Source organism: Globicephala melas, chromosome 3, assembly GCF_963455315.2.
Source record: "Globicephala melas chromosome 3, mGloMel1.2, whole genome shotgun sequence".
Lineage (NCBI taxonomy): Eukaryota > Metazoa > Chordata > Mammalia > Artiodactyla > Delphinidae > Globicephala > Globicephala melas.
In genome coordinates, this window is record NC_083316.1 from 124,156,469 (window position 1) to 124,172,432 (window position 15,964).

The following is a 15,964-nucleotide window of genomic DNA, read 5'->3' on the forward strand; positions in this document are numbered from 1 at the left end:
AATATTATTAAGATAACGTGAAAAAAAGAGAGCAACCGAACCAATAAACAAGTCTACCAGTGATAACAAGCGCTAAAAACTAAACTAAGATAAACTTAAAAATCAGAAACTGGTCAGCTGCCTACAGCAATCCCCAAGTGTACAGTTGCTCCCAGAGTCCACCGCCTCAATTTTAGGGTGACTCATTGTCTATTCAGGTATTCCAGAGATGCAGGTACATCAAGTTGATTGTGGAGATTTAATCCGCTGCTCCTGAGGCTGTTGGGAGAAATTTCCCTTTCTCTTCTTTGTTTGCACAGTTCCTGGTGTTCACCTTTGGATTTGGCCCCGCCTCTGCATGTAGGTTGCCCTCTGGCATCTGTTCTTTTCCCAGACAGGAGGTGGTTAAAGGAGCAGCTGATTAGGCGGCTCTGGCCCACTTAGGCCAGGGGGAGGGAGAGTTACAGAATGTGGGGCAAGCTTGTGGTGGCAGAGGCCAGCATGACGTTGCAACAGTTTGAGGTGCACCATGTGTTCTCCTGGGGAAGTTTTCCCTGGATCACAGGACCCTGGCAGTGGCTGGCTGCAGAGGCTCCTGGGAGGGGAGGTGTGGATAGTGACCTGGGCTTGCACACAGGATTCTTGGTGCCTGCAGCAGCAGCATTAGTGTTTCATGCCCGTCTCTGGTGTCTGCGCTGATAGCCGCGGCTCGCACCCATCTCTGGAGCTTCTTTAGGCCGGCCTCTGAATCTCCTCTCCTCACGCACCCTGAAACAATGGTCTCTTGCCTCTTAGGCAGGTCCAGATTTTTCCTGGACTCCCTCCCAGCTAGCTGTGGCGCACTAGCCCCCTCAGGCTGTGTTCATGCAGCCAACCCCAGTCCTCTCCCTGGGATCTGACCTCTGAAGCCCAAGCCTCAGCTTCCAGCCCCCACCCGCCTTGGCGGGGAGCATAGAAGCCTCTCAGGCTAGTGAGTGCTGGTCAGTACCGATCGTCTGTGTGTGAATCTCTCCACTTTTCTCTCTGCACTCCTGTTGTTGCACTCTCCTCTGTGGCTCCAGAGCTTCCCACCCCGCCCCTGCCAGTGAACAGGCTTCCTAATGTGTGGAAACTTTTCCTTCCTCACAGCTCCTTGCCTGAGGTGCAGGTCCCACCCCTACTCTTTTGTCTGTGTTTTTTCTTTTACCCTACCCAGGTATGTGGGGAGTTTCTTGCTTTTGGGGAAGTGTGAGGTCTTCTGCCAGTGTTCAGTAGATGTTCTGCTGGAGTTGTTCCACATGTAGATGTATTTTTGACGTACTTGTGGGGAGGTAGGAGACCTCCATGTCTTACTCCTCCGCCATCTTGAAGGTCCTCCCACTGAATGTTTTTTATACGTCTTTTGTAAGGAAAAAAAAAAGGATATGAAGGTGGTTGAATGCGTTTTTATAATGTGGCTCTAAATCTGTACATTTTAATGGATACTTTCATTAAAAATTAGTACTGGGCTTCCCTGGTGGTGCAGTGGTTGAGAGTCCGCCTGCTGATGCAGGGGACACGGGTTCGTGCCCCGGTCTGGGAAGATCCCACATGCTGCGGAGCCACTGGGCCCGTGAGCCATGGCCGCTGAGCCTGCACGTACAGAGCATGTGCTCCGCAACAGGAGAGGCCACAACAGTGAGAGGCCCACGTATCACAAAAAAAAATTAGTACTAAAGAATGCAAATGAGTAAGTAACCCCCATGTGGGTCACTCTTTTAGAGGTGAAAATGTTTACTGAAAAGCAGAGCAGGTCTGATATCACAGATATAGCAGCTTGAAACTTGCTTTCTTGTAGTTGGTCTACATTTCTGCCATTAAAACTAAGCTTTAAATGAACATTTGGGGGCTCCCCTGGTGCCGCAGTGGTTGAGTGTCCGCCTGCCGATGCAGGGCACACGGGTTCGTGCCCCGGTCCAGGAAGATCCCACATGCTGTGGAGCGGTTGGGCCCATGAGCCATGGCCGCTGAGCCTGTGCGTCCGGAGCCTGTGCTCTGCAACAGGAGAGGCCACAACAGTGAGAGGCCCATGTACCGCAAAAAAAAAAAAAAAAATAGATGAACATTTGGCCACTCAAATGAAGCCTGTTTCTTGCTGGTTGAATGGTGAAGATAAATAAAAAAGCATCTGACTTGGAACACAAATGAATATCCTAGATCCGTAACGGCAGAGTTGCCTGGCCTGCCAGGATCACCAAACTATCTCTTGACTTATTCGTGAGAGACAGAGAGAATAATATAGTTTTCTCCCAAGCTTCAGAAATCACACAATATCTTTGAATAGTCTCTGCAATTCACTCAATTATAGATATGTGCTATGTTTTAGCTGTCTTGGCTAACACTGGTGATCAGAAGATTGACCTGGAGTACTTGTTAGAATTCAAGTTCTCAGATTCCTCTTCTAGAGTTTTGGATTCTTTAGGATAAAGAGAAGCCCAACTCTCTGTACTTTTAATAAAGACCCAAGTAATGGATTATTTGTTCACCTTTGAAACTATTTCTTTAATTACAGTTACCAGAAGTATTCATGTCTTTTAATCCACTAACCAACCAACCAAAGAAAGAGTATTTTAATAAAGATAATACTATTTAACATTTTATGGATTGAAATATTCATGATTACAAATTACATTAGGTTTTGTATTATTGAACACACAATTAAGATGGGTTTTCAACTGTCACTGAATAACTGAAGACAAAATAGAAATCTTTCATTGGCAGGTTCTTAGAGTTGGAAAAATTCTTCAACGATCTATATTCCATCTTCTGTAGTGCTGAAGGCTTTGTCTGATCATCTAGGAATTTAAAGCCCTGATGAAGAAGACTAATTGTAGAATCCATTTCACAATAGAATTGCTATAAAAGCCATAGGAATGTGTGGCTGAGGCAGAGTCAGCAACAACCCCAATGACTAAAATCAAATTTTCCACTATCTTTTCTGTAAAGAAAGAAAAAGCAAAAAGAAAAATTATGCTTAAAAAAGTATTTAAAATTGCCTGAGCACTGCACTAAGCGCTTCTCCATGAGGAGAATCTGAATATAAGAGTGCTAGGAGGGCTGTGCTCCCCTTCCTCAAACAGGTAGCTGGGCCCCTCCTTACCCCCCTACCCTACACAGGTCCTCCCAACCACCTGGGGCTACTTGACTCTTCCTACATGCTCAGTCCTGACTCAGCCTTGGAACCCACTGAGGAGAGACCTCAGAGAGGAGGATTAGAGATTGTTTTCATGGTTCTCTAGAAGGAGAAGCCCATTTGGGGATTAAATGAGAGGAAACACCAGTGAGAGGAAATGAGGTGGGAAGTAGGAAGGCTGGCTGAACCTTGAGACTGGGAACTCCCTCGGGGGAATGAGACAGCAAGGGAGGTTAGGTGGAAGTGCCCTAGCATGCCCTGCTCTCTAAGGAAAGTTTGTAGTCTTGTCAAGGAGATCAGGGGACAAAATGGACCACTGGAGGAGTTCCTTTCTAGCATAAATTGTCCATTGTGATGGATTTAAATTTCTGAAGTCAGTGGTTTTTCTTGCTCAGTTATGCTCCCTGTAGCTTGGAGCTACATCATAGAGGTTCTCATTCAGCCTCTGGAGTTAAGAATTACATTATATCAGTCACCAGACTTCCATTAGTAAGTCACAGCAATTAAATCAAGTTAAAGTAATTGATTTATACAGTTGGGTAACATCCAACAGGGATGGATATACTTCGAGGTCAAATGAAAACTACTTTTAGGAATGAGACTCAAGGGAAAGGTACCAGTGTGTTTCTTTGGCTTTAACAGAGAAAGTACAGTTATTTTCCATCTATACTGTGACCTGGCTAGAAAAATGGAGGTTCCTATAATTTTGTGATTGTTTCTTCATTACTTTGGATGAGCCAATATTTAGTCTTGTGTTCTTACAGCTTTTCACTGCAGAAAACACATTTATTGGGGTACGTTCGGCCATTCGTTGCACAGATTGGGTCCATTTCTCTGGTGCAAAAATGTAACTGATCCACATACACGTTACATTCTGGCTGTTAAACAGACAACAAAAATTTTCAGATAATAAACTTTTTGAATAAAATATTTTTTATTCTTAATACAAAATGGTATGCATCAAAATGAAATATACTCTATAGTCTATATTGAGGTTTAAAAATAGACATAAGTCATGCACAGAGACATAAAAATATATTGATATATTTTTGCAACCCCAATATTTTTTGTATTTTTTAAAAACATACAAATGGCTAAATGCATTTTAATAATTTAGCCACTCTGCCCCTACTTCACCTCATACATGGATCAGATGTTCACCATTATCTCATACCACAAAAAATTATAAAAGTGAATTTGTTATAATTCTTCTGTTTTCCTCAATAGTTTCACTAATAGATAATCTGATAGTTTAAGATTATCACCGTATATGTATGTGTTCATATATATGTTTGTATATGTGTAGTTAACCATATACATGTATATATATAATTTGTGTAGTGATGGCAGTGTTGGCAATTTACATAAATAAACAATAGTGTGTGTATCCTTACATGATCTGCTTTTTAGGCATCTTTAAAAATGTTTGTTTAGATGTTTAGAAATACAGTTGATTTTCTTCACCTCTATGTAATATTCCAATCTGTGATTTTATGAAAATTATTTTATATTCCTGTAAGTGGAAAATTAGGGTTTTTAAAAAATAAATATCTGTTTGAGTCCCTGCTTTCAATTTTATTTATTTATTTTTTTAATTTTATTTATTTTTGGCTGCACTGGGTCTTCGTTGCTGTGTGCAGGCTTTCTCTAGCTGCAGCAAGCAGGGGCTACTCATTGCATTGGCTTCTCTTGTTGCGGTGCACAAGCTCTAGGTGCACAGGCTTCAGTAGTTGTGGCTCATGGGCTCTAGAGCACAGGCTCAGTAGTTGTGGCACACCGGCTTAGCTGCTCCGCAGCATGTGGGATCTTCCCGGACCAGGGCTTGAACCCGTGTTCCCTGCATTGACAGGTGGATTCTTAACCACTGCACCACCAGGGAAGCCCAAAATTAGTTGTTGTTGTTGTTTTTTGCGGTACGCGGGCCTCTCCCGTTGCGGAGCACAGGCTCCGGACGCACAGGCTCAGTGGCCACGGCTCACGGGCCCAGCCGCTCCGCGGCATGTGAGATCTTCCCGGACCGGGGCACGAACCCATGTCCCCTGCATCGACAGGTGGACTCTCAACCACTGTGCCACCAGGGAAGCCCCCTAAATTAGTTTTTTTTAATCCTCTTCTTTTTCTAGGGTGAACAATTCCACTTTAAACACTGTTTTTTGATGCCTGTATATAACAAGGTTTATGCTCAATAATAAAACTGTGAATAATGGGATATTTTTACCTTGTCTGAAATGACGGATGGTTTTATATAGCTGGCAAGATTCTATTTCTTGAACTTAGTGTAAGAATGACACTTTATCTTACTTTTTGAAGGACTATTCTGTTATAGATATTTTTGATAAAATTTGCTGTTAAAACTTAAAATATAAAAAAATTAAAAGTTTACCTTTTTCAATTCCCACATTAATCAGTATGAACTTACAGTTTCACGTGTCTCTCTTAAGGGTACAAAAGCAGTTTCTGCAACCATCACACAAAAGGTAAATTGAAAAGAAGAAGATGAACAGGGGAAAACAATGTCTCTGGTGGGAAGTACCCACATCTATGCAAATCGCCTACTCAAACACAGCAAGTAATGAGGTGAGGCTTTTGTGGTAGTATCAAAATAATCATCTCACAAAATAACTTCAAATCTGGAAATAGAATTCTAAATTCATCTCACTCTGAAAAATAACTTTAAGTATGGCTTAATAATCACCAAACCCTGCTGTGGAGATACCACTTTTTTTCATTTTTATAAATAGAGACATCCTAGTCAGAGAAGACAATGCCTTGCTTAAGGCCACTTAATATGAAGAAGTTAATTACTACTTAGTATTCAACTCGAGTATCATGGATCTCATTAATATCTCACAGCTACTTTACTCTGAAATTCATGGGCCATCTTGTGCTTTAAGAAAGATAAGTTTTCAGCAGAGGGATCAATTACTTCTCTCCTTACACAAAGCCTTGACTTTAGTGGACTCACAGCTGGCAAACAACAAATAGGATTGTCAAGGATACCAGATCTAGAGGACTTTTTTACTGCCCACACTCTGCATTTAGCAACGATGAAATCTGACCTCCAAAAAGGGGGAAAAAATCAGGTAAATATCTTTAATCATAAATAAACAGAAAACTAAATTTTACTGCTCATTCTAACCCCCTCTGTCTCTACCCTTCTAAGGTGGGAAATGAGAAAAAGCAATCTACTGATGTAATTTTTAAATAGGTATTTGTAACATTTCATTTTGCCCGTTTAAGTATTACATACCCAACAGCAATCTCCTTCATTCCTAGATAATAGCAGTTGTTTCCTACATTTCCTAAAATATGTTAGTTGCTTCATCCAGGTCTGAAAATTTTACTCACCAAAATAAAGAGGACATGCCAAGCCAATAATGAAAATAACTTTGATCCATGATGAGAAGAGAGACATCTTATCAAGTCTGTAGAATAAATGCATAGGAATGCTTATAACACATGGCACAGGGACAAATTGCCCATTTCCAAATGAAAGTTTCTTACAGCTAAGGGAACTGCCCCCCTCTCCTAGGTTTGTAATTATGGTGGGAATCTTCCCCCCAACCCACAGGACATACATGTGAACAGAAGGCCTTGTAGAAGACTTGAGAGAAACACTAGGACAAGTTCTCTTTGCCCATTTAAGGAGGAGGGGTTTACCCTCCCAACCCTTGGCTCAGCCAAGGAGCCTGGCTGCATTTAAAGAAATATGCACTTTGGAATTTCAGTTTTTCCTCAGAAAACAGAAATAGTTATTTCAGCAAGGACTGACCTGCAGCAGTCCTCACAGCAATGTGACACACCAGGGCTACCTCCACAGCATCCCCACCTGACCTACCTGAAACAGAGAAGGCAGTGGAGAGTGAGGTCTGCAGCTCCAGGGACTGTGCCTATTTTGATTCCCTTTCCTTCTCAACCACTTCCCCCAGCTGAAGAGTCTCCTTTATTGGACTGTTGGTGACCAGCCTGGTGGGGTAAAACAGATGGCCCCCAGCAGATAAGACCCTGAGGTTTTCTGTGTTCTTCCTCACGAAGATCTCACACAGATCATCTCTCAGCAGGGGTTTGGGACAATTTTATCTGATAAACACATGTATGAGGAAGGGAGAAGGTGAAAACAATTCTTTGAAACTCTAAGGTACAGAAGAGATGGGAAGCTTTCCGAGTTCCTGAGTTGAAAATAAAGGATAATCAAAACAAGAAAGAAAAGAATGAGTTTGGGGAACTATAATTAGATACATACCTACACCCTTAGTATTTTGAAGGACAGTAGAAGTCCATTAGACTCAATGGGAGATTTGATTTTTATTAAACTTTTTTTTTTTTATTAAACTTTTTATCTTGAGTTGAATGGAGATTCTCATCAAGCCGTAAGCACTAATGCGGAGAGTTCTTGTGTTCCTTTTAATCAATTTCCCCCACTGAGAACATCTTGTAAAATTATGGTACAAATTCACAACCAAGAATGTTCAAAAAGACTGTCAGGGCAACCAGCTATGGAAACCTGAGGTAGAGGACAGAATGTGAATATTAAGAAGAGAAAGAAGGCTTGGGAATGAAATTGAGACCACAGGGGACAATGCCCTCAACTATATGATGAATAATTTGATCTTTACCTCAAAGTAAAGTGGGAAACTGTGCAGGGTTAGAAGTAGTAGGAAGAGGTATATAATATGAGCTATTTAATTAATCTGCTTCACAGTCTGACCCTGTGGGAAGAACTTTGGCAAATGAAAGTCCTGAGTTCAAATGCCATCTACCACTGAGTAACCTTGAGACAATATTCAGACTTCCTAATCCACTATTTCCTAATTTTAAATGTGGGAATAATGTCTATCTCAACGATTTGCCATAAATATTAGGGATAAAATATTAAAACAGGATGCACTTAAAGTTGTGCTAGATTACATGTGTCACCCTAACCGAACCTTTTTTTTTTTTCAGTGAAGAAAGCCAAGATTGAGAAAAGAACCTTTGAGTCTAGCACTGTTCCATGCCAATTTAATGGGAGGATACAAAATCTGGTAAGTGCTAAAATTTTTTCTTTATTATAGGAAGTTATTATCATGCTTTCGCTAGATTTTGAATTATTTACATAGATACCATCAGAGACATCTGTGCAGATAATCCTTCTGGCACACGACCTTGGAGGGTAAAATTAAACTGAAGTTTAGAGTTGAAGTGATTGTACAGTCCTTGAATCCCACAACACTGGATTTTTTCTCTTATGTGCGTTCATTAGCAGAGATTAAGAGCAGAAGACACTGCCTATGAGATACAACAGGCCATGAGGTTTCTAAATTAACCATGAAAGGGAATGTTAGATGTGTGGGTTATTTGATGCATATTTTTTCTGAAAATGTTTAATGTGCATAAATACATTTATACTATAAAGTTACAGATATTTAATATACAACTATACTAAAATCACATATAAATATATGCATATGTGTATATATGCAGATATATGCCTGTGTATATATGTCTATATATGTATGTATATAATTCTATATATCTATATATTCACAAATATACTAACATTTACATGTAATAACACATATATATGTAATAACATTAACAATATAGATACATATATATATATATACACACACACACACAGAGCATACAGATAGATATACATAGATATCTATATATGTAACTTATCTAAGTGAGCCCTAAATGTCATCACAAGTATCCTCATAAAAGGGAGACTGAAGAAGATTTGATGCAGACACACAAAGAAGGCCAAATGAAGATGGAGTTAAGAGAGATCTGAAGATGCTGGCCCTAAAGATGACTGGTGATAAATAGATAGATAAAAATAGAGACAGAAGAATAAAATCAAGACATTTCTCTGTAACTCAGTTTTTCATTTAACAATCAATGGTATATCTTCATATAAGCATATACAAACACACAATTCCTTTTAAGTTATTCTTGCTACCAGTGTTGTAATGAACATGGTTGTGCAGGTCACTACATGCTCATTCAATTAGTTCTATATTTTTAGTAGTTGCATTTTTGAGTCACATAATATGTGCAGTTTAAATTTTAAAGATAAGACCAGTTTATTTCCTGAAAGCCTTATATCATCTTACTATGAAAAAGACAGATTACAAGTATGGTTGGTTCTCTGTATCTCACCAAATGAGTGTCATCTGAAATATTCATGTTTTCACACTCACAGTTAAATATATACAAAAATATAAAGTGTATATATTTGGATGATTTTGTTCAGTGACAAAATTTCTCCATCTGGGAATAAGCTGAAATTGTTTATTAAATAAGTTAATGAAGTCATAATTTCTATTTTTTTACTTTTAAGAATTTTCATCTACAAACATGGTTTAACTTCCAAATTATTTAAGTGCTGAATATGTGAAGAAAATATTCCTCGCTAATTAACACAATTCATAGTTATGTTCTGTAAATGAGAAATTTGGAAATCTTTGGAGAAACTTCCTGTTATATATACATATACAAATGGAACAGCTTATTTGAAGTGGTGATGCGTGAACTTTGGCTACCCGGCCTCTTTTGTCTATTTAGAGTTAACTCTAGCTGGAGAACGCTGAACTACATGTCTGTGTTTCCTCTCTAATATTCCAAAGTTTATGGTGCTTAGGAGATCCTGTTAGATGATCCCTGAGCACAATATAATGCAGTCTGTTTTACACTGTCACAAGGTTCCCCTGCCCCAAATATATATTCCAGCTTTATTGAGTATGACATAACAGGCATACCTTGGAGATACGGAAGGGTTTGGTTCCAGACTGCTGAAACAAAGTGAATATTGCAATGAAATAAGTAACACAAATTTTTTCGTTTCCCAATGCAAATAAAAATTATGTTTACACTATACATATGTAGCCTATTAAGTGTGCCATAGCACTGTGTCTTAGAAACAATGTACACGCCTTAATTTAAAAATACTTTATTGCTAAAATATGCTAACCATTATCTGACAACACAGGGTTGCCACAAACCTTCAACTTTCAAAAAACACAGTATCTGAAAAGTACAATAAAGGAAAGCATGCCGAAAGACTAATGAACATAGATGAAGCAGTCCCCAACAAAATATTAGCAAACCTAATTCAACAGTATGTTAAAAGGATCATACAACATGATCCAGTGAGATTCATCCCAGGGATACAAGGATGGTCCAATTTCCAGAAATCAAACAATATGATACACCACACTAACAAACTGAAGAATAAACGTCATAATGATTATCTCAATAGATGCAGAAAAAGCTTTTGACAAAATTCAACATCCATTTGTGATAAAAAAGTGAGTATAGACAGAACACACCTCAACATAGTAAATGCTATCTATGACAAGTCCACAGCTAACATTATACTCAATGGTGAAAAGTAGAAAGCATTTCCTACAAGATCAGGAAAAAGACAAAGATGCCCACTCTTGCCACTTTTATTCAACATAGTATTGGAAGTCTAGCTGCAGCCATCAGAAAAGAAAAAGAAATAAAAGGAATCAAAATTGGAAAGGAAGAAGTAAAACTGTCACTGACTGTAGATGACATGATACTATACACAGAAAATCTTAAAGATGCCACCAAAAAAACTACTAAAGCTCAGCAATGAATTCAGCAAAGTTGGAAGATACAAAATTAATATACAGAAATCTATTGCATTTCTATATACTAACAATGAACTATTAGAAAAGAAAATTAAGAAATGAACACCATTAAGAAACTAAGAAAACAATTGCATCAAAAAAATAAAATACCTAGGAATAAAAAGACCTGCACCCAGAAAATATAAGAAACTGGATGAAAGAAGTTGACAATGACACAAACAGATGGAAACATTTGCTGTGATGGAAAGATTTACCATGCTCATGGATTTGAAGAATTAATGTTATTAAAATGATCATAGTACCCAAGACAATCTACAGATTCAGTGCCAAAACACCAAAGGCATTTTTCACAGAACTAGAACAAACAGTCCTAGAATTTGTATGGAAACACAAAAGACCCTGAATAGCCAAAACAATCTTGAGAAAGAAGAACAAACCTGGAGGTATCACACGCCCTGATTTCAAACTATACTACAAAGCACCATGATCAAAACAGTATGGTACTGGCACGAAAACTGACACATAGATCAGTGGAGCAAAATAAGACCCCAAAAATGAACCCATACTTATATGGGCAATTTATCTACAACAAAGGAGGCAAGAATATACAATGCAGAAAAGACAGCCTCTTCTATAAATGATGTTAGGAAAATTGGACAGCTACACACATAAGGATCAAACTGGACTCTTCTCTCACACCAGGCACAAAAATAAATTCAAAATGGATTAAATATTTAAATGTTAAGACCTAAAACCATAAAACTTTTTGAAGAAAACATAAGCAGTACACTCTTTGACATAAGTCTTAGCAATTTTGTTTTTGGATATGTCTCCTCAGGCAAGGAAGACAAAAGCAAAAAAACCCAAATGGGACTACATCAAACTAAAAAGCTTTTGGACAGAGAAGGAAACTATCAACAAATCTAAAAGGCTGCCTACTGAATGTGGGAAGATATGTGCAAACTTATTTCTCACAAGGGATTAATATCCAAAATATACAAAAAACTCATATAACTCAGTATGAGAAAAACAAACAACCCAATTAAAAATTGGGCAGAGGACCTGAATAGACATGTTTCCAAAGAAGATCTACAGATGGCCAACAGGCACATGAAAAGATGCTCAACATCACTAATCATCAGGGAAATGCAAATCAAAACCAAAATGATATATCACCTCATATCTGTCAGAATGGCTACTATCAGAAAGACAACAAATAACAAATGTTGGCAAGGATGTAGACAAAGGGGGACCCTCATGCACTGTTGGTGAGAATGTAAATTGGTGACGTCTCAATGGAAAACAGTATGGAGATTCCTCAAAAATTAAAAAAAAGAACTACCATATGATCCAGCAATTCTACTCCTGGGTATTTATGCAAAAAAAAAAGAAAAGAAAAGAAAAGAAAAAACCCCCACTAAGTTGAAAATATAGATTCACCCCTATATTCATTCCAACATTATTTACAGTAACCAACATACAGAAGCAACTTAAGTGCCCAATCAATAGATGAATGTATAAAGAAGATGTGATAGTGATACACACACACACACACACACACACACACACACGCCAGAGTATTATTTAGCTATAACAAAGAACAAAATCTTGCCATTTGCAGCAACATGGATGAACATAGAGGGTATTATGCTAATTGAAATAATTCAGACAGAGAAAGACAAATACTATATGATTTCACTTATACGTACAATCTAAAAAACAAAAACAAATGAAACGAAACACAACTAAACAGAAACAGAGTCACAGATACAGAGAACAAACCAGTAGTTGTCAGATGTCAGAGGGGAGGGGGTTGGGGGCTGAAGAGAAATAGGGGAGACAGATTAAGAGGTACAAACTTTCAGTTACAAAATAAATCAATCACAGCTATGAAATGTACAGTGCGGGGAATCCAGTCAATAATTATGCAATATCTTTGTGTGGTGACAGAAGACAATTAGATTTATCATGGTGATCATTTTGAAATGTACAGAAATATAGAATCACTATGTGTGTACCAGGAACCAACACAGTGTTGTAGGTCAATTATACTTCAAAAACAAACTCATGGAAAAAGAGATCAGATTTGTGGTTACCAAAGATAGGGGGTGAGGAGAGATGGAATTGTATGAAAGTAGTTGAAAGGTAAAAACTTCCAGTTATAAGATAAATAAGTACTAGGCTTGCAATGAACAACATGTTAAATATAATTAACACTGCTGAGCATTATATATGAAAGTTAAAAGAGTAAATCCTAAGAGTTCTCATCACAAGAAAAAATTTTTTTCTATTTCTCTAATTTTGTATCTGTACGGGATGATGGATGTTCACTAAACTTACTATAATTATTTCATGATATATGTAAGTCAAATCATTACGCTGTACATCTTAAACTTACACAGTGCTGTATGTCGATTATATCTCAATAAAACTGGAAGAGAAAAAAGAGGTATGCAGTAACAACTGTTGGTGAGGATGTGGAGGAAACGGAATTCTCATACATTACTGGTGGGAATGGTTAAGAAGATACAGCCACTTTGAAAAATACACTGATAGGTTCTGGAAGAGCGCAAGATAAACCTACCATACAAAGCATCCATTCTACTCTTGGGTGTTTAACCAAGAAAAAATGAAAAGAAAAAAAGACTTGTATAGTAATGTTCATAGCACCATTTTTCTTAATAACCAAAAAGTGGCAACAATTCCAGTGTTCATAACCTAGTGAAAAAGTAAAACAAAACATGGTATATCAATATAAAATGGAATACTATTGAACATTAAAAAGTAATGAACTACTGATGTATAAGCTACAGTGTGAATGAACCACAAAAACCTGTAAAATGAAAGAAGCAGATATAAAAACAACATACTGTTTCATTGTCTTTACAGAAAATGTCTAGAAAAGGTAAAACAAGAGAATACAATGTAGATGAGTAGTTGCCTTGGGTTGGGGGTAGGAAGAGGGCATGACCTCCAAAGGATGAGAGGCACATATTTGGGGGTGATGTAAACACTCTAAACTTTAATTGTGTTGATGGTTGCTTATCTCTCTCCCTCTCTCTCTCTCCCTCTCTCTATATATATTTCAATTATTACATCATGTCTAAAACTGATTAATTTTGGGTATGTAATTACAACAATAAACTGGTTTTTAAAAAGAATAAAATTTCAAGCTTTGTATTCAAACTCTCTTTACCAAAAGGTCAGGTTTAAAATACTGTAAGATTTCCTGTGTCTCATTTTCATAATATGTAAAATAGAGAGCTGATGTCTACCTAATGTGATCCTTAGAAGAACTGAGTTAGGTAACATGTAGAAAACTGTTTCACAGAGCTTTTGAGGAGAACAGTCATGCAAAAAGGAGGATTTCCATTCATTAGTGGATAATACCTTTAATCGATAACATTTAAATTCCTAGATGATAAGTAAAAGCAGAGCTGATCATTGTTATCTTATTTCTCGCATCTAAATAGGGCTTGACACATAGACCTTTATTTATGTGGAATTTTAAAAAAAAGAATACATAAATGAATACACATGTTCACTGAAGAACTTTTTCACAAAGTCCTCTGCAAAGAAAAAGTGGTGCAATTGGCCGAAAGCATTTTTATAACGTTGCTCTACAAATTAACATTCTAATGGATACTTTCCTTAAGAGGGATATTTGAGATTTTAAATGATTTAATAGCTCCCACACTGATTACTCTTTAGATGTAAAAGTATCTATTGATAAGAACAGCATGCCTAGCATAGCCTATGTCATAGATTCCCAGTTGTCATTCAACAGTCAACCTACATTTCTGCCACTACATTCAAGGTCTGAATGATCCTTTGGGCACACAACTAAAGCCTGCTTCTTGTGGCTGGAAAACTGAGACTAATGGAGAGACATCTGACTTGGCTCTAATAAAGCAAGTCCTAAGTCAATAAAGGCCGTGTTGCTTCTCATCCCAGGAGCACCCACTTACCTCTCAACTGACTTGTGATCAAGAATGAAAAACATAGAAATTTTTCCCAAGCCTCATAAATCTTATATTATCTTTCTATACATTCTGAAATTTATTCAATTATAGACATACCCGAGGTCTTAGAGTCAGTATTACCTAAGATTCATGATCATAATATTACCTGGGGTGCTTGTTAGATTTCAATTTCCCATAAACCTCTCCTAGAAGTTCTGAATCTTTAGAACAGACAGAATCCAGTTATCTGTACTTTTTTTTTTGGTGGTACACAGGCCTCTCACTGTTGCGGCCTCTCCCGTTGAGGAGCACAGGCTCCGGATGCGCAGGCTCAGAGGCCATGGCTCACGGGTCCCAGCTGCTCCGTGGCATGTGGGATCTTCCCAGACCGGGGCACGAACCCGTGTCCTCTGCATCGGCAGGCGGACTCTCAACCACTGTGCCACCAGGGAAGCCCTGTACTTTTTATAAATACCCAAGTAATCTAATATTTGGTCATATTTGGAAAATATCTTTTTGGCTATAGGTATCAAAAATTGTTTATGTCTTAACCCATTACCCAACGAAATAAACAAGGGGCATGTTAAAATAAAATGTAACACCATTTAACATTTCATGGAGCAAAATATTTAGGGTTTTAAATTGCATTAGGTTTTACATTATCAAACATATAACTAAGATACTAATTTTTCAAACTGTCATTGAAGAACTGAACATAGAGAGTAAAAATGCTGAAATGAAAGGATCTTAAAGTTAGAAAGAACTTGGAATATACTACATTCCACCTTGTATTCTACAGGGTTCACCTGGTCCTCTAAGAATGGAAGACCCCGACTCTGCAACTCTAATTGTCTGTAGCATCCACTGCAAAATGGGATCACAGTAGAAGTTGTAGGAATGTGTTGCTCCAGGAAAAAGTCAGCATTCACTATAATGAGCAATAGCAAATTTGCCACCACTTTTTCTGTAGAAAGAATCAGACAGAAAGTGAAAAAAAATTATTAAAAGAACACATAAAATTAAACACTGTGGCAGTACACAAAATGTTTCTAAATGAGGAGATCTGAACTATGGGACATTACAGAAAGGCTGTACTCTACTTCCAGAAGGAGCTGGACCCTGCCTGCTCCCCTGCCTTATACATGTCCTCTCCCTACTGTGGGGCTGTTTGATCCTTCCTACCTGCTCAGTCCTGACTCAGTCTTTGGACTAGACCTAAGAAAGGAAGTCATTAGGCATTGTGTTAATCCAGATTTTCCAAGAGGCAGAAA

The 15,964-nt window shown here is 38.0% G+C and overlaps 1 protein-coding gene across 12 annotated transcripts in view; it reads right to left on the reverse strand.

Moving 5' to 3' along the window:
• Positions 1-2,540: 2,540 nt before the first annotated feature.
• The window catches only part of LOC115847471 (sperm-associated acrosin inhibitor-like), an 86,245-nt gene continuing 72,821 nt past the window's right edge, over positions 2,541-15,964 (reverse strand). For 5 of the 12 annotated variants that reach the window (XR_011377347.1, XR_011377348.1, XR_011377346.1 and 2 more), the window contains 3 exons: positions 15,500-15,657; positions 6,903-6,968; positions 2,541-6,555 (listed from right to left, as the gene is read on the reverse strand). Coding sequence is in view for 3 of the 12 variants with exons in the window: in XM_070045209.1 (XP_069901310.1) it covers positions 6,939-6,968; positions 15,500-15,657 (188 nt within the window). In the remaining 9 variants the exon portion in view is untranslated. Of the gene's footprint in view, positions 6,556-6,902; positions 7,300-7,373; positions 8,540-9,873; positions 9,907-13,315; positions 13,450-15,499; positions 15,658-15,964 lie in introns of those variants that run through there. The other 7 variants (XR_011377340.1, XR_011377343.1, XR_011377341.1 and 4 more) reach the window with 5 other exon arrangements.